The 23,498-nt window shown below is 47.0% G+C and overlaps 1 protein-coding gene across 9 annotated transcripts in view; it reads right to left on the bottom strand.

The window, feature by feature from the left end:
• Nucleotides 1-23,498, bottom strand: part of PBRM1 (polybromo 1) — a 552,328-nt gene that overhangs the window by 368,700 nt on the left and 160,130 nt on the right. For all 9 annotated transcript variants that reach the window (XM_085624202.1, XM_085624197.1, XM_085624200.1 and 6 more), the window contains exons 11-12: nucleotides 19,216-19,504; nucleotides 15,526-15,667 (exon numbers count right to left, since the gene is read on the bottom strand). In XM_085624202.1, the coding sequence (XP_085480328.1) occupies nucleotides 15,526-15,667; nucleotides 19,216-19,504 (431 nt within the window). The remainder of the gene's footprint in view (nucleotides 1-15,525; nucleotides 15,668-19,215; nucleotides 19,505-23,498) is intronic.

Raw genomic sequence — 23,498 nt, 5'->3', positions numbered from 1 at the left:
GAAGTAAACCCGAATGTAAGGGGCCGAAATTTTTATTTCGCTTCGATACAAATCACCAGGGATCCTATCGAGCCCCGGGGCTTTCCCCACAGATAGGGTACTAAGGGCCAACTCAACTTCCGAGAGGGTACAAGATCGACTCTCCAAAGCCTCAAAGTCAGTTTGAGCCACTTCAATGTCATTTGGCTGGATTGCTAGGTCTAGACTACCACTAACATTGCTGAGCGAATAAAGGGGTTTAAAATACTCAAGCCAAACCTCCTCGCTAAGATTAGGGGTAATGGCAGGCCGGCTTCCTGCCGTGCCTGTTCGTACAAAATTCCAAAAGGCCCTCAAATCATGGTCTTCTAGTGCTTGCTTCATACTTTGCCACCTTAGATCCACCCACTCGGATTTTGCCTCTTTGATCAGATTTTTATAGTGGGCCCTCGCAACTCTAATGCTTGACTGAGTACCCTCTTTTACTTCCCTAATCAGGGCAGTCTTGGCCAACCTACAAGTTCCGTTATACCAGTGGTCAGTCTTTGGGGTCCTTGGCCTTGATGTGATAGGGCTATAGAAAAAGCCAACCAGACCACCTAGAAGTTCATTGTGAATGTCCTGCAGGTCTGTGAAGTGGTTCTGCAAAATATCACCATTAGGGCTCAAAAGGTGGGAAATCTCCTCTAGGGAGCAAGCAACACTGTGGTATAATGCCGCAAGCTTTGCCTCATCGGTCACGACCCTTGCCCACCTAATGCGTCTACCTCCTGCAGCTACCACCAAGTTCTCACTACTTGGTAATGCTGGGCCCTGAGGAACTAGACGACCACCAATATTGGTTACCAGTTCTAATGACAGTAAATTGTGGTCGCTATCGACCCTAGGTATAACGGAAAAGGCTGCCAAAGGACCCCAAAATTCGACATTCACCAAAATATAGTCAATTGTCGAACAATTCCCGGGTCTATTGAAGGTATAAGAACCCGGGACATCGGGAAGGAGTCTGCCATTACAAGCCCTCAAGGAATAAAGGATAACCAGCTTATTAATCTCAAGGGCCAAAGGCAAAAGACGTTTTACTGGGTACATGGTAGAGTCTGGGATTTTGTAATTTTCATCCTCATCACGAGTAGCTGAGGGAATCCCGAGAAGAGGTTCAAAGTGGCAATTAAAATCAGCACCTATTAATTTGTGGGACAAAGGAGGGAGAGAATGTAAGATATCATCTAAAGCACCCAAAATCGATATGCCCAACTGTACCGGATGAGGACGCAAGTAGACATTAAGTACTACCAGCGAATATCCGGCAGGGAAAGTAAGTAACAAGCACAAAATATCAGGGCACTGGGAATCTATGGGCTTTATTGTGCAACCTAAATGGGTTGCAACCCAAACAACTAGCCCCCCCGAAGGTCTGCCCCTGCCCCCTTGAATCGCAGGGACGAAGGAGGACGCGTAGCCCACCCTCACTGGAATGTGCCGTAGCCATGTTTCTTGAAATAGGCAAATATCATAATTGTCCACAAACTCTCCCCACTCTGGATTGGAGAGTTTGGACTCCAGGCCAGCCACGTTCCAGGACCCCACTAGAGGTCTGCGTGTAACTGTATGGGGGGGACTGACCACTAGAGGAACACAGATGGTACAGCAGTGGGGGACAATTTGATCTGGAGAACCCGACTCAAAGGGCCCTTGAATAAAGCTATTGCTTGGGGGCGAAAAGGAGATGGAAGTAGATCCTGTCCCGATACCAAATGCTACACTAGAAAGGGCCATCTCCACACTTAAACCAGCCCTTACCAGGCCCCCTTTCATAAGCGTGTACCTTCCTTCGGTATGCCTCGAAGATGATGGTCAATCCACAGAACGAAGTGCATCGAATCGGTTAACAACCGGGATATTAAAGTGGGAATTATGGATGACTTGGTGAAAATAAGGTAGTTCCACAGGGTTCAACGCACAAGGGTTAGTATAAAAATATCCCAAATGACAGGTGTCAATAGAACCTAATTTGGACTTCCCTCCAAAATCCAATATGTGGCCAACTACACTAGGGTCCCTAAAATTAATTAGGTCACAGTCCCCACCAATGTCCTTGGGTCTGGTCCCCAGCCAGCGAACCCTACGAAAAAAAAGGATCTCCCCCCGACCTACTCCATTCAATGGTCTGTTTTTAGACAACCAGTGGATGACTTTATTTTTTAATTCATAATATGTTTCCTCCTTGTCACTTATTAAAGGAGGAACTCCTGTAAGCACGGCCACATAGGGTGCAGCCTCGGGGGGAAGCTGTGGGTAAGAAGAGGAATTAACCAGGCCAAAGTTAGAAGGTGGCCTACCCACACCTAGACTCCGTATAGTATGATCCCTGTTACTAGACTGCTGATCACAGACTACTGGATCAATAGGAGCTCGGGGGATGTTGGAGGGAAAAGGAGGACCACCAGAAGGGGGAGGAAGAACTGGCAACACCAAGGGCGATTGAGCTAAAACAGGTAAAGTAGAATGAGAGGAGGAAATAGTGGGACCCTGTAAGGTGGGTTTGCTAATCGTAGGTTGTATTCCAACACCCTCCAAGCTACCAGAATCATGTAAAATAAGATTTGGCTGCTTTTTCCCAGTACCTTTGGTATTAATCAAGGATACCAATCTGTCAATCTTAGACGACAGAGTTTTTAGCAAAACATTTAGGGACTGGTCTATATGAGACTGTAGATCTATTAATAGATCAGTAGCTCAGACCGGCGGACTTGAGATAGGTGGAAAATGAACCAAATCTGAATGGACAGGCCTAGCTACAGAGGGGGCAGAAGTATTACCCATTTTTTTAGCTTTCTGTTTTTTTTTCCTTGTCTTTTCCCGCTTTTTGGGCGCCACTATATATGCCAGGGAGGATGAGAGTGGACCAACTTCCGAAGGCTCAGGCTCTACTGATATAGCCTGGGCACATGGTAGGGGAGTAAAAATGGGCAACATAAAAGACAGTGCTTCCGCATCCACCTGATTTAGAAAATCGGCCGAACCGTCATCCAGAGGGGGTGCCGCGGAAAATGCGGGAGTAATAGACAGCCGCCTTTCCGTGTTTTCAATGGCTGTGGCAACCACCCCGATTGTTTTCTGGAGCATTTTGTCTATAGCTGTGAGGTTCGGGAGCGGCGGATTTGAATTAGCAAGTTGCCTAGTCATTGGGCGGCTAGTTGAAGGCTTACAATGTTTCCCCATAATTGGAACAGCAGTAGTAAGTAAAAAGGAAAGGAATAGAAGGGATACTCCACTTATGAGGATTAGCTAATAACTAAACAAGAAATGTAAAAAATACAACACTCTATGCACAGCATATGACTGAATGCTTACAATTAATATAAAATGCAATATGATCAATGTACATCAAAGGAAGCAGACACCAAACTAACCCAATATTAGCAATCAAGGGGTGTGTCCCAGCCCGGCCTCCTTCGGCCTTTGACGGGCAAGGACGGGCCTGCCCTTGGCCCGGGCGCTGCCCGGGCGCTACCCGCGTGCGTCCCAGTCAGTTTGCTGTTGGGCAGAGAGGGTGTCTGAGAAGATCACACCATCTACTGATCCATCTTTTGGGCTGTAGGAGAGGAGGTCAGGGAGAGGTTCACTCTCTGCTTCCTGCTCCTCATCAGTCACCATCAGCATGGTGATGTCAGCCCTGTCATCGTAGAGTTTGAGGCGGTTCACATGGATGACCCTCTTGGGTGTCCTGCTAGTGCCCAGGTCAACTAGATAGGTGACCTCACTCTTTCTTTCTAGGATAGGGTAAGGGCCACTCCATTTATCTTGGAGAGCCCTTGGTGCCACTGGCTCCAAAACCCACACCTGTTGCCCAGGTTGAAATTCAACCAGTGCAGCTTTTTGGTCATAGCAGTGCTTCTGGAGCTCCTGGATGGCCTCAAGGTTCTTGGATGCTTTTTCCATGTACTCAGCCATTCTGGACCCTAGGCCAAGCACATAGTCCACTATGTCTTGTTTGGGCTCTTGAAGAGGCCTCTCCCAGCCCTCTTTTACAAGACAAAGTGGTCCCCTTACAGGATGACCAAACAGAAGTTCAAAGGGTGAGAAACCTACTCCCTTCTGTGGTACTTCCCTGTAAGCGAAAAGCAGGCATGGTAACAGGACATCCCATCTCCTTTTGAGTTTTTCAGGGGGCCCCATGATCATACCTTTCAATGTCTTGTTAAATCTCTCAACAAGGCCATTGGTTTGTGGGTGGTAGGGGGTAGTAAACTTACACTGCACCCCACACTCTTTCCACATGTGTGTTAGGTAAGCAGACATGAAGTTGGAACCTCTGTCTGAAACCACCTCCTTAGGAAACCCTACCCTGGTGAAGACACCCAGGAGGGCCTTGGCTACTGCAGGAGCTGTAGTAGTCCTAAGTGGAATTGCTTCAGGGTACCTAGTGGCATGATCCACTACCACTAGAATAAATTTGTTCCCCGAGGCTGTGGGAGGTTCAAGTGGACCCACAATGTCCACTCCTACCCTTTCAAAGGGGACCCCCACCACTGGTAGTGGGATGAGGGGGGCCTTTGGGTGGCCACCTGTCTTGCCACTGGCTTGACAGGTAACACAGGAGCTGACAAACTCCTTCACCTTTTGGTGCATCTGGGGCCAGTAAAAGTGACTCACTAGCCTTTCCCAAGTTTTGGATTGCCCCAGATGTCCAGCTAGGGGGATGTCATGAGCCAAAGATAGGAGGAACTCCCTGTACTTCTGTGGCACTACCACCCTCCTGGTGGCTCCAGGAGTGGGGTTTCTTGCCTCAGCATACAGTAATCCCTCTTCCCAATAAGCTCTGTGAGTACCACTGACATGGCTGGCAGAAAATCATCTAAAACTAAACAGTCTAAAAACTGAATTTCTCCTTATCGCCCCCCCCAACCAAACAACCACCATCCTTGAATGGATGAAGCACATTACAGCACTCGATTGCCCACCTACCATCATCGACTCAGCTAAATCACTGGGAATAACCTTGGACAATAAGTTAAATATGCAGAAACACATCAGCGCTGCAACTAAAGGAGCTAATTTCCAGATTAACACCTTGAGAAATCTGAAACCCTTCATACCGGCCAGAGACTTTAAACAGACAGTTCAATCCCTAGTATTGCCCAAAGTGGATTATGGAAGTATTGCTCTCTGTGGCCTACCCAGATCAACGACAGCTCCCTTAAGAGCCACAATCAATACAGCAGCAAGGCTCGTCACAGGCTCCAAAAGAAGCAGCCACATCTCCCCTGACCTTCGTGCCCTCAACTGGCTTCCTTTTGAGGCCAGAATTCACTTGAAAATCGCTTGTATGACTCATAAGGCCTTACATCACAAAACACCGAGATACTTAACAGAGAAATTGGTACTATCTGGTGGCAACAGATCCACTAGGAGCTCCAACAATCTTCTGCTTAAACCACAACGGTTCTCCAAGCAGAAAACATACTACCGCTCCTTCTCAGGAATGGCACCCAGGATTTGGAATGCCTTGCCCCAAGAAACGAGACTTAACCCATCGGCAGCATTTTTCAAAAAAGAAGTGAAATCTATTCTTCTAGCCAAATTCACATGACTCTTTGATTCTCCCTTATAACTATGCGATACTAGTGTATGCTAATCCTTACTTTCCTCACCTATTTCACGATATTCATATGTTTTCTATGTCGTTATCTCTGTACTGTAAAGCGCTCTGATACCTGTAAAGGTCTTGTTCGCGCTATACAAAACTGCAAAAATAAATAAAATAAATAAATCTCCCCTGGCTTCTGAAACAGCTTGCTGCCTCGGGCTTTCAAGAGTGGGACAGTCTCGCTGACCCTGGCACAGCTCTTCCCTAGAGGGTCCCCCTGGGCCCAAGAGTTCAACCTGGTAAGGGTCAAGCTCCTTGGGCTCAGTTCCCTCAGGGGTTTCCAAGTCCTCTCCCTGTGGAGAGGGGTCCTGAGTGTTCTGCTGTACAGAAGCGGGTTCCCCAGTCTTCTTACCTTTCCTCTTGGTTGGCTGGGCCATTATTTCAGGCTCCAGACCTACTTTTTCACCCTTCCTCTTGCTCTGTGCTCTGGTTTGCACACACACCAATTCAGGGATGCCCAGCATGGCTGCATGGGCCTTTAGCTCAACCTCAGCCCAGGCTGAGGTTTCCAGATCATTTCCAAGCAGACAGGCAGCTGGCAACTTTGGAGAGACCACTACCTGTTTCAGACCAGTAAACCCCCCCCCCCCCCCCCCCCCCCCCCAGCCTAATGTTACCATGGCGATGGGATGACTAGTGGAGACACCGTCAGCGTTGGTGACTGGGTAAGACTTCCCAATCAAGTATTGCTCAGGGGAAACCAGTGTGTCTTTCACCATAGTGACACTGGCACCTGTATCCCTCAGAGCTTCTACCCTAGTTCCATTCACCCAGGGGTACTGCAAGTATTTCTTTAAGTTGGGGGGGCACACAGCTACAGTGGCAAGCTCCACTTCTCCCAAGGAGACAAGACTTGCTTCAGTGTGTTCCAAGATTTGCTCAGGGTACACCTCTGATCCCATCTGTATGCTTGCTGCCCCAGGAGTAGCTGTACTGGGTGCCTTAGGGGCTTTGTTTCGGGGGCAAGTTACAGTTAGGTGTCCTGACTTCTTACAGTTATTACACCAGGCCTTTAAGGGATCAAAGTTCTTCCCCCTATATGGTTGGGGCACATAGGGAGTAGTTTGGGTCCCACCCCCCTGAACAGGTTTTTGGGGCCCTTTGGAAGACTCAGACTTTTTATCTTGGGGATTCTCACCACCTTTCCACTGGGGAGGTTTGGTGACCACCTTCTTCTGGTCACCCCCAGTGGCTGTCTTGGTCACCCTAGTCTTGACCCAGTGGTCTGCCTTCTTTCCCAATTCTTGGGGAGAAATTAGACCTAGGTCTACCAAATGCTGATGCAACTTTTCATTTGTGCAGTTACTCAATATATGTTCCTTCATGAATAAATTGTACAATCCAGTAAAATCATGCACACCATGTTCAGCTAACCAACCATCCAGTGTCTTCACTGAGAAGTCTACAAAATCAATCCAGGACTGGGTCTGGGTTTTGTGAGCCCCCCTGAGTCTAATTCTATACTCCTCAGTGGTGAATCCAAATCCCTCAATCAGAGCTTTCTTCATGAGGTCATAGGATCCTGCCTCTGGCCCAGAAAGGGTCAGAAGCCTGTCTCTGCAGTTACCAGAGAACAGTTCCCACAGGAGTGCCCCCCAGAGAGGTTTCTTCACTTTTCTGATATCACAAGCCCTCTCAAAGGCTGTGAACCATTTGGTGATATCATCACCTTCCTCAAATTTAGGGATAATCCCTTTGGGGATTTTAAGGTCAGAAGTTTCCTCCCTATCCTTATTTTTATTATTGCTGCCACCATTTATGGGTGCTAAACCCATCTCTCTCCTTTCTTTTTCTAGAGCCAGGAGCTTGGACTCTAGCTCTCATCTTCTGGCCAGCCTCATAAGGCTGCCCTCTTCACTGGGGGGTCCCCAAGTGATCTCTCTGGTACCAGAGTCACCTGTGTGATCTCTAGGTGCCCAGATGCTAATTCTTGGATTGAAGGGTATGGGTGCCCTCTCCTCCCTAGGGGATAGTATGGGGGGGGGGGGGGTTTATTGTCAACCTCCTCTGCTTCCCCTTCCTCATCTGACTGGCCATCACCATGTTCAGATGGGTGGTCCTTAGCATACTCAGCCAAGAGCTCCTGGAGCCCTAGTTTGGTTGGATGCAGGCCCATTTGTAAATTTTTAAGTTTGCATAGGGACCTCAATTCCTTGAAAGACAAGTGTAAGTAAGGTGTGAGGTCGAGCTCCTCCACCAGGTCCATGTTATTATTGTCACCAACAGTTGGGTTTGTTTGAGTCATTCTAACCTGACAGTTCTAATCCTCAACCCTGACTATAGTGACTTTTATTTTTCTAAAATTCTAATGGGACTTAAGTAAGGCCCTAGCAAGACTTAGTAATTTTGGAAAAGACCAATCAAAATTCTAAAGGCAATTTTAAGAGTTCTGTCGTGTGATCAGATGGTAACCAAGTAGTCCAACAAATGCAAGTTTCTATCCCACCGCTGATCCATCAATGCGAGAAAGTGGCTCTGTATATACTGTTCCTTAATAGGTACAGGGTGTACAGAGTCCACAGTCCCCCAGGGTTGACAGAGGTTAAAGTTAGATATAACCTTACTCTCTAAAGTGGTAGCTTGGTCGAGCAGTAAGGCAGTATCAGAGGACAGTGTAAAGCATTTGTTGTACACACTCAGTCAGCAAATGGTCTCACACACTCAATAACTGAACTCTAGGCCAATGGTTTATATATAAAAAAATATATGCTTGTTTTATTTTAGAACCAACAATTGGATTTAAAATATACTTTCTCAGAATGAGATGCTTTATATAAATACTTTTGCAATATGCAATTGACTTTTGTAAACAGTTACAAGTGGTTGCAATAGGCAACTCTATTTTAAACACAACAATGCATTGAGCTAAATGGAAATTTCAAGTTATTTGCAACAGATTACTTTTAGGATTACTTTTGGAGTTCCAGGACTGGATCCTAGATTCGGTCCTGGGTCAGTACTTAGAATCAAGTGATGAAAGTCGACTTAAGTACTGTGATGATTTTTAAACAATATTTAGCTATTTTAAAAGTTGACACTTAGAAAATATTTCAAAGAAAACAGTCAATGATTCCCTAGGGAAGAAAATTCAAGTTGCAGGTACAGTATGTTCTCGTTACTTTTGTAATCCAGTACTGGGTGCCTAGACTCAGTACTGGGACCTTTATCCAAAACAGATATGTAATTACGTTTTCAGATATTACACGCTATATAAAGAATATTTAAAGATTGCAGAAATTGACACTTAGAAGAAATTTCACAGAAAAACAGTCAATGATTTCCTATGGGAGAAAATTGGGTTACTGGTAAGTACAGTTGTAAGTATTTTTGAGAGTCAGTGCTGGGCACCAAGATCCAGCACTGGGAGCTCACCTAAGAGCAGGTGAGTATTTTCGTTACTCGGCTGATTTTTGGTGAATATTTTAAGATTTGAAAAGTCCACACTTAGAAGAAATTTCAGGAAAAAGCCAGTCAATGTTACCCTATGAAGAAAATAGAGTTATCGGTTTAAAGGTAAGTGCTCGACTGGCAGAGTTGAGGTTCTGGGCATAGACTCAGGGGTCCCCCAGGGTCAGGTAGGTACAGTTGGTTCACCCTCAGCGACTCTAGGGCGGCCGGGTGCAGAGAGAGTTAGGCCCAATGTTATCCTATGAGGGATAGGGGGGCCTTGGTTGGTGGCTGCTGACTAGCAAGCTACGCGGCTGTGGGAGCTGGGCTCCTGGTCACTTACTTAGGGCAAGTGGGGAAGTAGGTAGGTGTAGAGGTTGCACTGCCAGGGCTACTCGGGCGGCTGGGTGCAGGGTGCTTTTGAGCCTTCGGGCGCTCAATTGATTTCAATGGGAAATCTCCGGTTTAGAAAAAGACTGCAAGCTCGGGGACGAGGATTCTTCAGGTGCCACCACCACTTTGAGAGGTAAGTTGGGTAGTTGAAGGATAGGTAGGTACCCCGGGATTGGGCATAGGGGGCCGCGGGGCGCCGCGTGCAGGGTTGCCTTTTGGTGTCGGGAAATCTTACCCTCGGTTGGGGGGGGCACCTTGTTCTGAGGCTGCAGGCTTCTTCAGGAGTGTCGAGGGAGGTCCTTGGGTGCCGGACTCGGGGTCACAGTCGCCGTGGGGTCGTCCTCGTGGTCTTTGTTCACTCCGGCACTGGCCAGGCTTGGCTGGTGCAGAGTGTGCTGGGTTCGCGGTTCCGGGCTGCTGCCAGGGATTAGAGGTAGGTTTTGAGTAGAGCCTCTACTCATGGGAGTCTCAGGGGCTTAGAGCCAAAAGGTAACCAGATCCTCCGGGGTTTGTGAGGTTGCTGGCCACAAGAGATGCCGGGTTGGAGCAGGAGCAGGTTCGAGGGTCGACAGGCCGGTAGGGCTGGGGCCAAAGCAGTTGGTGTCTTCCTCTTCTTAGCAGCTGCAGGGCAGGTCTTCTTTCTTCTTGCTCTTCTTTGTATTTTGGAATCTGGAATCTGGGGAAGGAAGGTTCAGGGTGCCCCTAAATACTAGATTTAGGGGCGTTACAGGTAGGTGAAGGGCAGGGACCCATTGGGGTGGGTAAACACCCTATCCTGCCTCTCTCCTGTGGGAGGGGGGCAGTAGCCCAGTCCTGATAGTGTAGGGCTTTCCATCTTCAAGATGGCGAGAGCCCGGAGATGTGCTTCACCTCGCCTTCCCCACCTGAGGGGTGGGGTTGGCAGGCTGGCACATCCCCTGTCCTTATTTGGGGTTTCCGGCCAAGCTTCCCGCCAGAGTGGGGGGTTGCAGTGGCCTGGGGAAGCTCACAGAGGCGGCATGCCTTTGAAGCTTCCCCCTGCCCATCCTGGGGGAGGAGATTTAGCACCTCGCCCATGATGTGCATTGTTGCAGGCCCAGGAGAGCAGGGGCTCTCCCACCCAGGGGTCCAGCAACATGTCTGCTGTGTGGCAGCCTAGGCAGCCTCAGAGCAGACGTGGATTGTAGGTTAGGTTTAAGGGGTATCTCTAAGATGCCCTCTGGGGTGCTTGGTACATTAAATCCCACACTGGCATCAGTGTGGGTTTAATGTGCTGAGAAGTTTGATACCAAACTTCCCAGTCTTCAGTGTTGCCATTATGGTGCTGTGGAGTTCGTGTTTGACGAGCTCTCAGCACCATGTACTCTTAAATGGCAGCACTGCACTTACAGTGCTCAGGAATGGACCTGGGTACTGTAGGGGCACAGGGCTCCTGCTCCTGTGCCCACACCATTGGCATAAGGCACCCAGCTAGAGGGGTGGCTGATGTATGCCATGGCAGTGTAGGTTATGGGCAAGGCACACCGGGATGTGTGCTATGTCGACTTTGTTTTGTCTTGCACCCAGACACCCAGCCTGTAAAGGCAGTGTGTGTGTGAAAGGGTACAGGGCCCCTAAGGGTGACACAATGAGTGATGCAGCCCTTAGGGGCCTTCCCTGGTCACAAGGCCCTCGGAACCTAGGGTATCATTTACCAGGGGCTGACATGTGGCCAGGGTTTGCCAATTTGGGTTTTGTGTGTTTTAGGGAAGGAACATAGGCCCTGGGCACCTGATTGGCAGGAGTCCAGGGCACACTCAGTCAAAGTACATTCAGCAATTCAGCAAAAAGTGGGGGCATACCATGCAAGAAAGATGGCACTTTCTCACACCCCATAATTGAAAGAAAGGTTGAAGAACTTGCGGATGAATCTGTTGGCTCTGACGACTCAACAGACCAGCAATCTGATTTTGAACTCCTGGTAGATGCCCTGCTTGTAGGTAGATTTGAGGAATGGCCCACCTCCATATGCTCTGCACCAGCCGGGAGAGCTGTAAGGAGTGTGTTCCTCCCTGTATTTGGATGTAATACATGGCTGTCATATTGTCTTTGCGGTCTAAGACAGTCTTGCCTGATAGGTAATTTTGAAATGATTTTAGAGCTAGAAAAATGGCTAGCAACTCCAGATGATTTATGTGGAGTAGGTTTTGTTGTGGTGTCCACCTGCCCTGTACTGTGTGCTCTGACAGATGAGCTCCCCAGCTGATGAGGGATGCGTCTGTGGTTAGCACCACCTGTGGAACTGGCTCGAGGAACGGCCGTCCTTTGGAAAGGTTCCACCACTGCAGAGAGCGATGTGTGCGGCCGTCCACCACCACCAGATCTGTTAGTTGACCTTGAGCCTGGTTCCACTGGCTTGCTAAGCACTCTTGTAGGGGGTGCATCTCGAGTCTTGCATGCGGTACTACGAAAATGCAAGATGCCATCATCCCAATTAGTTGCATGAACACTTGAGCTGTTAGTGAGTGTTGCAGGTGAAATTTTTGTATAAGAGCTTGCATGGCTTGTATTCTTATTGGGTTGGGGGGTGCAAGTCCTTTGGAGGTGTCTATTGTGGCACCTAGATACTGTTGAGACCGGGATGGTTGGAGGTGCGACTTTGTTTTGTTTATAGTGAACCTGAGTTTGTGTAAGAGGTGAATGGTCTTGTGTGTGTGCTGGACGCACTGCTGGTATGACTTGGCTTTTATTAACCCGTCGTCCAGATATTAGAAGACCTGGATGTTTTCCCTTCAAGTGTGCTGCTACTACCGCAAAACATTTTGTGAAGACTCGGGGTGCTGTAGTGACTTCGAAGGGGAGGACTTTGAATTGGTAATGCTGACCGTCCACCACAAACCGAAGGCACTTCCTGTGAGCTTGGTGAATGGGAATGTGAAAGTAGGCATCGTTGAGATCTAGGGTAGCAAGGAAGTCGCCTTGTTTTAGCAGAGGAAGGACCTGCTGCAATGTGACCATATGGAAGTGGTCTGACTCTATGTAAAGGTTCAGGGGTCTGAGGTCCAGTATACGTCTGAGGGAGCCGTCTTTTTTGGAAATAAGGAAATACAGTGAGTAAACTCCTGTGTTTTGCTGGTGTATTGGGACTGGTTCTATTGCTCGTTTGTGCAGTGGAGCAACAACCTCCTGTTTTAGGAGCATGAGATGCTCTTGTGACATGGGACGCTGTCAGGGTGGTATTGTTGGAGGAGTGGAAGTGAGCTCCAGGCAATAACCTGAGTGAATTATTTGTCTCACCCACCTGTCTGTTGTGATGAAGTTCCAGACAAGCAGGAACTGTTGTAGTCTCCAGCGGCAGGGGGGGGGGGGAGGAGCCTAGTCCTGATTGGGTAGGGCTCCCCATCCTCAAGATGGCAAGAGCCTGGAGATGTGCTTCGCCTCGCCTCCCCCGCCTGAGGGGTGGGGTTGACAGAGGCTGGCACACCCCCTTTCCTCACTTGAGTTTTCCCGCCAGTCTTCCCACCAGAGTGGGGGCCAGAACCTGTGGGGACCAGTTGCTGAGTACAGCAAGTGGTCTGGGGAGGGTCACAAAGGCGGCATGCTTTTGAAGCTTCCCCTGCCCATCCTGGGGGGGGGAGGCTTGGCACCTCGCCTCAGGATGTGCATTGTTGCAGGCCCACAAGAGCGGATGGCTCTCCTACCCAGGGGGTCAGCAACCTGTCTGCTGGGTGGCAGCCTAGGCAGCCTCTCAGTTAGGACATGGGTTGTGGGTTAGTTTCAGCGGGCAACTCTAAGTTGCCCTCTGTCGTGCATTTTACATTGAACCCGCACTGATGCCAGTGTGGGATTTAGTGTGCTGAGAAGTTTGATACCAAACTTCTCAGTCTTCAGTGTAGCCATTATGGTGCTGTGGAGTTCGTAATGACGACCTCCCAGCACCATATACTTTTAATGGCAGCACTGCACTTACAGTGCCCAGGAATGGACCTGGGTACTGTAGGGGTACAGGGCTCATGCACCTGTACCCACACCACTGGCATATTGCACCCAGCTAGAGGGGTGACTGCGGTATGCCAGGGCAGTGTAAAAGACCAGTCCTGTGCACACATACAATTCATTGAATCAAAAATTGATATAAGTAAGTGGATACACTGACATACGGAATAAATGCCGCCAGGACGCTTTGATACTTCGTTCCATTTATAATGGTTGGCTCAGACTTGTCATAACGAACACGTTACCTGACTCTTACGAGCGGGAATTACTCCTTAAGGATACGTTTTATGTATATCTGAATTTTACGTGACTGGCGGTATGAAGTCATCTTTGATCCTTGTTGCTTTAATTTGAAGAGACGATACTAATCTGCGCAGATCTACTGACCCTTTGTTTACCCTACCGGGTTGGAATTATCACCGGTAGAGGGTACCTACTGTAAGTTTGGCATTAGCTTCAGCCCTGAAGAGTCGTGGTTTACACGTCCCACGATGAAACACGTGTCGGCTGGATATGCTTATTAAACGGAATTTCCAATTCATATATGGATGTTTTCTTTGTTGCATTGTACTTACTTATATCAATTTTTGATTCAATGAATTGTATGTGTGCACAGGACTGGTCTTTTGCTCAGCTTTAGGTCAATTTCATTTGGCCTTTACAATTTGAGGGGTTTAGGGGTCTCCCCTCCCTGTTTTGCACCATACAGATATTGTAGCTTACTGTACCAACGTTTATCCGCAGAGCGCCACTACTTCCTAATTTTTGAATACCCTGCTCTAAAATTTTTGACATTGATGCCAGGGCAGTGTGTTGGTGGGCATGGCACACAGGGATGTGGGCCGTGTTCTGCCTCAGGACACTCAGCCTGCAAGGGCAGTGTGTGGGTGTCAGGGTACAGGGCCTCTAAGGGTGGCACAATAAGTGCGGCAGCCCTTAGGGGCCTTCTCTGGTCACAGTGCCCTGGGTACCTAGGGTACCATTTACCCTCAGTTACAAATTACCTTCGGTATTCCTTAAAACTATTCTTTCTAGTAACCCCGGGACCACAGGCATTGCGTCATACTAATTCCTTTCCACTTTGTTGCACTTCAAGGTCTCGTTAAATCGAGGAACTAGAGGTGTATATGGACAAGCTGTATTAGCAAAGGAAATGATGACTAGAACACACTCTTAATCAGTTTCTACACCAACTGTATGGTACCTATATGGATTTTAATGTATATATAGGTTTTAGATTTTAAGGTGGGCCGTCTAAATATCATTGTATGAGTTATTGTATTATGATTATTATGTGTACTTTGTCATAAATATTTGTGTAGTGATGCGTTTTTTAAATGTTTGTATTGTACATCGCGCCGGGACACCCCTATTTGGGGTAGCTGTTGCGCTCTATAAAATGCTTAATAATAACTGTTAGTATGTTCTTTGTTTAGATGTCGACTTATATTATATGTAATTTTTCAGCCCTGATGAAGTTCCATCTAGGAACGAAACGTGTTGGCTGAAGGCCATTTTAAGATTTTGATACATAATAAAAAAGGCTTGTTTGGACTCATTTGGATATTTTGGACTTCTATTCTGGTGCACCGTCATTTTCAATTTTTTTTTGTCTTTCCGGAATCCAGAACAGCCTAACTGCGGCGGGCTCCAGAAGGCAATGCACAGAACACTTACTTATTGAAAACTGGGACTGAGGTGCTGAACCTCTGGTCAGCCGTTTGTTCTACATTTGTGTTTAAATTGTGGCTCAGTACACGTGATACCCAGAAACACACACAGACCAAAGGCAGGTACTGCACTTTTCCGCAAGAGGAGAAACAGTGGTATGGAAGGGAGTAGGGGTTCCGTGATTAGTTACTGCACATGTGAGGCACAGCACATGTGAACATGCTGGCACATTTAAAAGTGTGCCAAGGGTTATGTACTTGGGTCTTTCCCACCTGCAGTAGAAACATCTAAATAAAACCGGAGGAGGGAGATGAGACAGGGTGTGGTACCGCAATGCGTTTAACACCAGAATTTTGAAACATGAATGTTCTGAACTTGCCAAACATATTATCCTTGCGTGCCTGGACTCAGTACCGACAAACATTCTGATCAGCGCATTTATGAACGAGTTTGCGTTGGAAAGGTGGAGGCAGTGTCAGATAACGTACCTGCATCAGCTGCTGCAGTTTGAAGACACGCTTGTATATGGCAGAGTTGGGGACATTGTAACGCTTGGCATTCTCAAACATCAGGTTCAGGTCCGCCTCCAGGTGGTCCAGGCCCTCGTACTCCTGGCTCTTCAGCTTAGTTCTGCAAAAAAACAAGAAGACTGAAAGTTCTTCCCAGTTCTACCCATGCTCCCTCCATCACTAGGAGCACATTGGAGCGTGATTGAGGTTCACAACAAAGAGAACCTGGCGGTGCTCTCGAAGGATCTTTACAACATTGGATGCTTTTGTTTCCGAATACATTTCTCCCCATGAACAATCATCAGACTTTTATCCAGCCCCTTGCGTTAGTTCTACTACCATCCTGTAGCGTGGATGATGGCTCTAGCCTGGAATGGGATATGTGATGCTTTATGTGCGCCTGCAAACGTTATAGGTCAAAAGATATTGGGTTTGCGTAATGGTCTTACGTTGTCACAAGACATGGTGGAGGTATTGGTACAGATTTTAACAATGCTGGGCACCTTCCTTGCGATGAACATGGAGTCACAATCAGGACTTGGGAAACTAGATGTCTCTACTGAAAGTAGGCGGTGAGGTTTGCCTGAAAATTAATCACATAACTGTACAGAGGAATTGTTGTGGTGTTAAAAAACAAAAAAATCTACATCTGTAATGCCCCAGAATGTTTGTTTCTGCACTGTACTTTTGTCAAACTTAACACACATCAACTCTCTGATCGCCTTACACAAAAAGAGGGTGTCTGCACCTCCCAGTGAGAATTTACACATGCAGCCTGTGGAGCTCGGTCATACATGGAGCATAGCAGTCTGCCGTCGATTAGATGATAGAAGGCATGTTTCGACTGAGCAGAAACTAATACCAAGGCAATGGACCACAAGCCAAAGCACAGAGAATGGTAACGGTGGTATACAGGGCAGAACATCAATTTTCAAACAGTATCTTTCTAAAATGATGCTGTAGTCAAGTACCAGTGTTGGTGCCACTCAAGGTAACATACGACACCCCACAACCACGGATGTCACCAAACATAAGTATCAGAGAAGTCCTATGTTAGTCTTAACAAAACAGATTTACCTCGGCAATCTTCAAGTTTGTGTGTCACTATTATTAAATAGTGTAGCTAATTTATGATATACCAATGTGACAACTCGCAGGCAAGTAATCCAGCAAGTCAATTATATGCCAAAAATGTAATGACATTTTTCCATTTCAAGTAGTGGTGACCTCATATTTTAAAAGTACAATCCAAATACATAGAATAAGATGCTACAAGTGTTGCTTTCATTAGTAGTTCCACGGAGGTCCTATTCATATAGCCTCTCTGTTGTCAACGATGGAAACAGCCGACACGTGTTTCGTTACGATTGTAACTTCTTCAAGGCTTATATGTCCAGAAACGTCGATCCAAATAAATGAGAATGTTCACAGTTATGAAAAAGGGCACCCGTTATTTGCGTAGCGAAATTTGGAAACCATGCGTTTAGTAACAATCTCCAATGAATCGGATAGTTGCTAGAAAAGAGTAGCTAACGGAAGGGAACTTCCATCATTTGTCCTTCCAATAATGATATGCTCTGTCGCTACGATATATGTAAATCCTACTTCGTCTAGTTGGAGTAGGCTTTGCAAGACAAAAAAGTTCAAGTGTCAGTCTTGAAATATTTAGTGTGGCAGCGAGGGCTGTGATATACCCCCCTATTGTCGGCGCAAAGCCCCGTATTATATTTGTAGTATCCCCAGTCAGGCAGGGATACTACGAACATAATACGGCACCAGTCATTGCCTGACTGGGGATACTACGAACATAATACGGCACCAGTCATTGCCTGACTGGGGATACTACGAACATAATACGGCGCCAGTCATTGCCTGACTGGGGATACTACGAACATAATACAGCACCAGGCATTGCCTGACTGGGGATACTACGAACATAATACGGCACCAGGCATTGCCTGACTGGGGATACTACGAACATAATACGGCACCAGGCATTGCCTGACTGGGGATACTACGAACATAATACGGGGCTTTGCGACGACAATGGTGGGGCATATCACAGTCCTCACTGCCACACTAAATATTTCAAAACTTACACTTGAACTTCTTTATCTTGTAACGCCTACGCCAACTAGACGAAGTAGGATTTACATATATCGTAGTGACAGAGCATATCATTATTGGAAGGACAAATGCTGGCAGTTCCCTTCCGTTAACTAGTCTTTTCTAGCGACTATCTGATTAATTGGCGATTGTTACTAAACGCATGGTTTCCAAATTTCGCTACACAAATAACCGGTGCCCTTTTTCATAATTGTGAACATTCTCATTTATTTGGATCGACGTTTCAGGACATATAAGCCTTGAAGAAGTTACAATCGTAACGAAACACGTGTCGGCTGTTTCCATCGTTGACAACAGAGCGGCTATATGAATAGGACCTCCGTGGAACTACTAACGAAAGCAACACTTGTAGCATCTTATTCTATGTATTTGGATTGTACTTTTAAATATGAGGTCACCACTACTGGAAATGGAAACATTTCATTAAATTAAATTTTTGGCATATAATTGACTTGCTGGATTACTTGCCTGCGAGTTGTCACATTGGTATATCATAAATTAGCTACACTATTTAATAATAGTGACACAAAAACTTGAAGAGTGCCGAGGTAAATCTGTTTTGTTAGGACCACAAGTCAAGTCGAAAACAGCTCTCCTCTCACAGATGGGCACGTTGCAATGCCCTGGATAAGGCTATTCACCAGAAAGCTGGTGAGAGGTACTTCACGGAATGTCCCATTTATGCAGGCAATATACACAGCGAAGCACTGCTTGATATCGCTAACGGGAGCAGAAAAGCAGTTGGGAGGGTTTTGAACTTTATAAAAAAATCAGAGAAATGGGCCTGTTGTGCTCACAAGTGCTCTTACTGGGTGGGAGCTGGTCCTTTGTTCCGCCATCAGCGCAGGGAGAGACGGGATGGTTGAGCTTTCACCTGGAGAAACAATCTACTTTAATGATTCATTGAACGGTCATTGCCTCCTTGAACATTTTACAGGCACGGCTGAAAAACCACTTTAAACATACTTGGTTTTTATTTTCAACTGAAAGTTGCCAGGGAGCTTGACAGTCATTTTCAACATTATAGTAATTCTGCACATATACCACGGATCACTGGCCTGTAAGTTTGTATGTAGTTAGGCTGAGCAATGCATTCTTACTACACACTCCTATGCCTCTAGCAGGAATCTAAAGCTTCATGTAGCAAGGCCTTAAACTGGACAAAGGGATGGGAGCCGGCAACAAGCAAGGGGCAGAACCTGAGGAGGAAAGAATGGAGAAAAGGAGAGCAGAGTAAGGGGGCACCCCCGCATTGGGTGTAAAAACTAATGCTGGTTTTATTAGGATGTGAAAATGGGAGATACAACCACTGGCATTCTGGAGACCTCAAACAGCGCCAGTTATGGGCCTCACTCTTAAGCCTCCGTTCATCTGCTGCAATGAGGCTCAGGAAGCTGCACACCTGACACCGGTCTTACCCATGACCCTCAACTAATCTGCTGCAGCCAATCAAATTATTAAGACATTTCCTTTTGGTCTACCCGATAACCAACCCTCATCTGTGAGTTGATGTTTCCGAGGGGTCTCACTCACGAATCTCACCTAATCTGCTGCAACGAGATGGGGACCTTGATTTGCTGGTAATAGTCGGGGTACTTTTTCCTTGACGGCAAGTGGTAAAAGGGCTTTGCTATTAACTGTCCTTGGTTGTTCCGGCAACTTCGAACAGTGTCATAGAGCTGGTACAGGGGATTCGACGGGTCCATAAAAGAGCAGTTGCTCTCCGCTTCGGAATCCACTTCGTCATATCTGGAAGCAGGAGTTGACGTGGACACTGGAGGAGGGGTCGGAGTGAGGGCTGGAGTTGAAATCGGGGTCCGAGTTGGAGTTGCTAAGGAAAAAATATTTTAGTATGTTATTGTTTGAGGAAAATAATAAGGTCATCCTGACATACAACTGCAACATTCTGTACTGTGAATAACGACAGCTTTATGCTTGCATCCTACTCAGTCATCACCCTTTCACACTAAAGACAGAACCACTGAATTGGGAAATAACAAAACTAGTTACTGAAGCCAAAAGACAAATCCGTTCATAGAGCAGGTAATATGTATACGACTACTGTGATGCTGAAGGCTTTTCAATGATAGAAATCTGTCAGTCCGACCTCCTTGACTCGTATACTTTCTCTATTTTGAACACGCACGCTGCAACAGTTTAGAAGCAGGGAAAGCCTGTAAATCAATATGGCACCTGGGAAACCATGGCTAAAATGAGGACAAATGCCACCAACGGCCCCTGAAGAGTCATTTCATAGACTGACACAATACCGCAGATATAAAGACCCTCCCAACGTTGACCCAAATTCATCCTACGGCTTTCTTCAGGCTAATTTAAGCTGTTCGACCAAAATGTTATTTAGACAAAAACTGAATTGAAGTACCTGTGAAATGTATATGCATCAGTATATCATCTTTATTCGGTTTCAGATTTTAACCCCCATAAAAGCACAAAAAAAATACATTAAAAAACAGTTCTTTCAGCAGCATACCAAAATACAAGGACAGAGATAAACGAACACACAAATGCAAAGACACAAATGGGTTACAAACAATACCACATTGATAAAGATTTGATCCAGGGCACAATATTTCACCACTCTATGAGTTCGAGGGGATCAGACATAAAGCCAAGCATTACAAAGTGCAAAGTGCCGGGAAGGGGAGGCGTAACACAACCTAGTTATTCACAGCTGGACCAGAGTCTAATAGCAGATTTTAAAAAGACAAGTACATAAAAACAATGCTGCCTGCAAGCATTTGTAAAAAAAATACAAGTGGGTCGCACTTGCCTAAAATGTGCTTTTTAAAAAAAAAATTTTTTTAAACGGAATTAAAAAAAGACTTCCTTGGGTTATTGTAAAAACTACAGAACGTTGTACAAATTACCATATGCTGTGTACATTTTTCGTTGCAACCAAAGGCCGGAAGTGTATGACCCTTGCTTTGCCCCCTCGAATGGGCTAAACAAAGATAAAAAAGGTCAACCCTGAACCTAGTCAGTAAAAATCAATCATATGAATTTATGAAACACAGTAGATACGGCTCCTCCAGGTGGGTGGTTCTTACCATAATAAAATGATGAACACTGGGCTTCAGAATTCCTTCCCTTCCCTGGCCACCCTCTGCTGCTCCAGAAAGGCCGCCTTAATGGTGTTTAAATCCGTCTTATTGACACGGTCCAGATAAATATAAAGGTCTTCCATCCTCATCGGACTTCCTTCAATGTATTTAAACCACAGCACGCGAGAGGCATGGTCTAAGGCCAACAAGTCTTTTAAGATCGCTTTATTTAACGTGGTCCCCTTATCTGCCCACATTTTTAACCATAGGGCCACCAGGCGAAATGCTATTAACTCAGAGGTACAAGTCGTGCCAGCTCCTCGTGCACAGGGTAGGCGCGAGTACCCTGGGGGACGGATAGAAGTTGTCTCAAGAGTGGTTTCCCACAGTTTGGAGATCTGATTTGATACACCCCCAGATTTTGCTGCTATAAAAAGCCTTAGAAATGCACCTGGCCCTATAGATCTTTAATAGGGCCCCTACTGGTCTTTTCCATAATCTAGAGGCAAAGTTAAATATGGCTGCAGGGTCCCGTGCCATGTCATTTTTCTTAAGAAGGAGTTGGGGCCCCATTAAAAATTAGCATCTATCAAAACCCCCAGGTAGGAGAAAAGACACGACTTTAGGATCGGTGACGACCCTACCTTAAAGGTGTAAGGTCTGCTACAATGGGCCCCCACTTGCATGATGTAGGACTTAAGAGTTGTTAACCTTCAAGTCCTGTTCCCCCATGAAATGAACAAATGAGTCTAAAAGGGTTTGCAGGCCCCGTTCGGTCCTCGCCATTAAAACAGCACTGTCCGCGTACAGCAAAGACTGGGAGACCTCGCCGTTTCATCCGAGGAAAATCAACCTTGGTCTCCAGTTAGGGCTTCTCAAAGTAATTGATATAGATGTTAAATAAAAAAGGGGCCAAGATACAACCCTGGCGGACCCAACTCCGTATAGGGAAGGTGTGCGAGATCTTCTGATCACCTGAATATCGCACTGCCGCATTAGTGTCCTTGAGTAAATCAAGTAAAACTATGCCTCTATCCATCACAAATGTATATGTAGCCTAGACAAACATGTCTCAAGAGGACCTGTGCAAGAACCTTCTTGGTATATAAAACACTTGGTTTTAGGGGATTTCTGGTAGTGTTCAAGGGGGAGTGAGCTACTGTCCATGGAGTCCAAGCCCAGTAGGCACTGGATTACTGGGACGGGGGCAGGGAGACAATACAAGCTAGTGTGCCAGTTCACCCTGGGTGTCAGAGGGAGGAGGTCTGCATCACTGAAGCCATCAGTCAAAGTAAATATTTTAAAGCTGTGTGATACCCTCGGGTCCAGAAGCCCCCACACCGGGCAAGCCGCTGACCGTGGAGCACTAGCTTAGAATGGAGGTAGTGAACTGGGGTTTAAAATGCAATCTCCGGAACTGCTATAGCTAAAAAATCTAATCAAATGGTTCTGGAAACGTGGCCTTCAGACAATGGGATCCTCAAAGTGGGGTGAGGGAGGTGATGTAGGACTTTCTAAGGACTGCTACAGTATGGCTAGAAAGTAGGTACAAGCACCTTCAAGCTTCTCCTGGACCCAGAGGCCATCATGCTGGTTGTTTCTTCTCAGTGGTGTTGGATTGGGGCGACAGTCCTTGGGGTGGGGTCCTTGTCTATTGCGATGTCCTTCACATATGTCGGCCACGTCAGCTGGGCCTTAGCTGTGCCCAGTGGATCAGATCATTACCCCCTCCTCCACCGCTTCAGCGCCTCGGAGAGGCAGGTAAGATTCTGCTAACATCGGATCTGCAGGTCCAGCACCTTAGGCCCCTCTGGAGAGAGAACAGTGATGCAGACCTGTAAGAAAGTGGGTTTCTGTTGCAGTAAACCCCCCCCCTTTTTTGCGTAATAGCTGATGCACTTTTCCTTCTTGTGCCCTGGGCTCCTGCCAATCAGGTGCCCAGGGTATGTGTTCCTTCCCTAAAAACTGCCTAACAGCCAAAACCCAAATTGGCAAACCCTGGCCACATGTCAGCCCCTGGTAAATGGTACCCTAGGTACCCAGGGCCTTGTGACCAGGGAAGGCCTCTAAGGGCGGCAGCACTCATTTTGCCACCCTTAGAGGCCCTGTACCCTAACACACACACTGCTCTTGCAGGCTGAGTGTCTGGATACAAGACAAAACAGAGAGTCGACATGGCACACATCTCTGTGTGCCATGTCCACAACCTACACTGCCCTGGCATACATCAGCCACCCCTCTGGCTGGGTGCCCTATGCCAGTGGTGTGGGCACATTGACAGGAGTCCTGTGCCCCTACAGTACCCAGGTCCATTCCTGGGTCCTGTAAGTGCAGTGCTGCCATTTAAGAGTACATGGTGCTGAGAGCTCGTCAAACACGAACTCCACAGCACCATAATGGCAGCACTGAAGACTGAGAAGTTTGGTATCAAACTGCTCAGCACATTAAATCCACACTGATGCCAGTGTGGGATTTAATGTACCAAGCACCACAGAGAGCATCTTAGAGAGGCCCCCTGAAACCTAAACCTACAATCCACGTCTGTTCTGAGGCTGCCTAGGCTGCCACACAGCAGACATGTTGCTGGACCCCTGGGTAGGAGAGCCCCTGCTCTCCTGGGTCGGCAACAATGCACATCCTGGGCGAGGTGCTAAATCTCCTCCCCCAGGATGGGCAGGGGGAAGCTTCAAAGGCCTCTGTGAGCTTCCCCAGGCCACTGCAACCCCCCACTCTGGCGGGAAGCTTGGCCGGAAACCCCAAATA

This window comes from Triturus cristatus, chromosome 9 (assembly GCF_964204655.1).
Source record: "Triturus cristatus chromosome 9, aTriCri1.1, whole genome shotgun sequence".
NCBI classification, from domain to species: Eukaryota; Metazoa; Chordata; class Amphibia; order Caudata; family Salamandridae; genus Triturus; species Triturus cristatus.
Note: the sequence above shows the minus strand (reverse complement) of the source record. Positions and strands in the feature narration are given on the sequence as shown.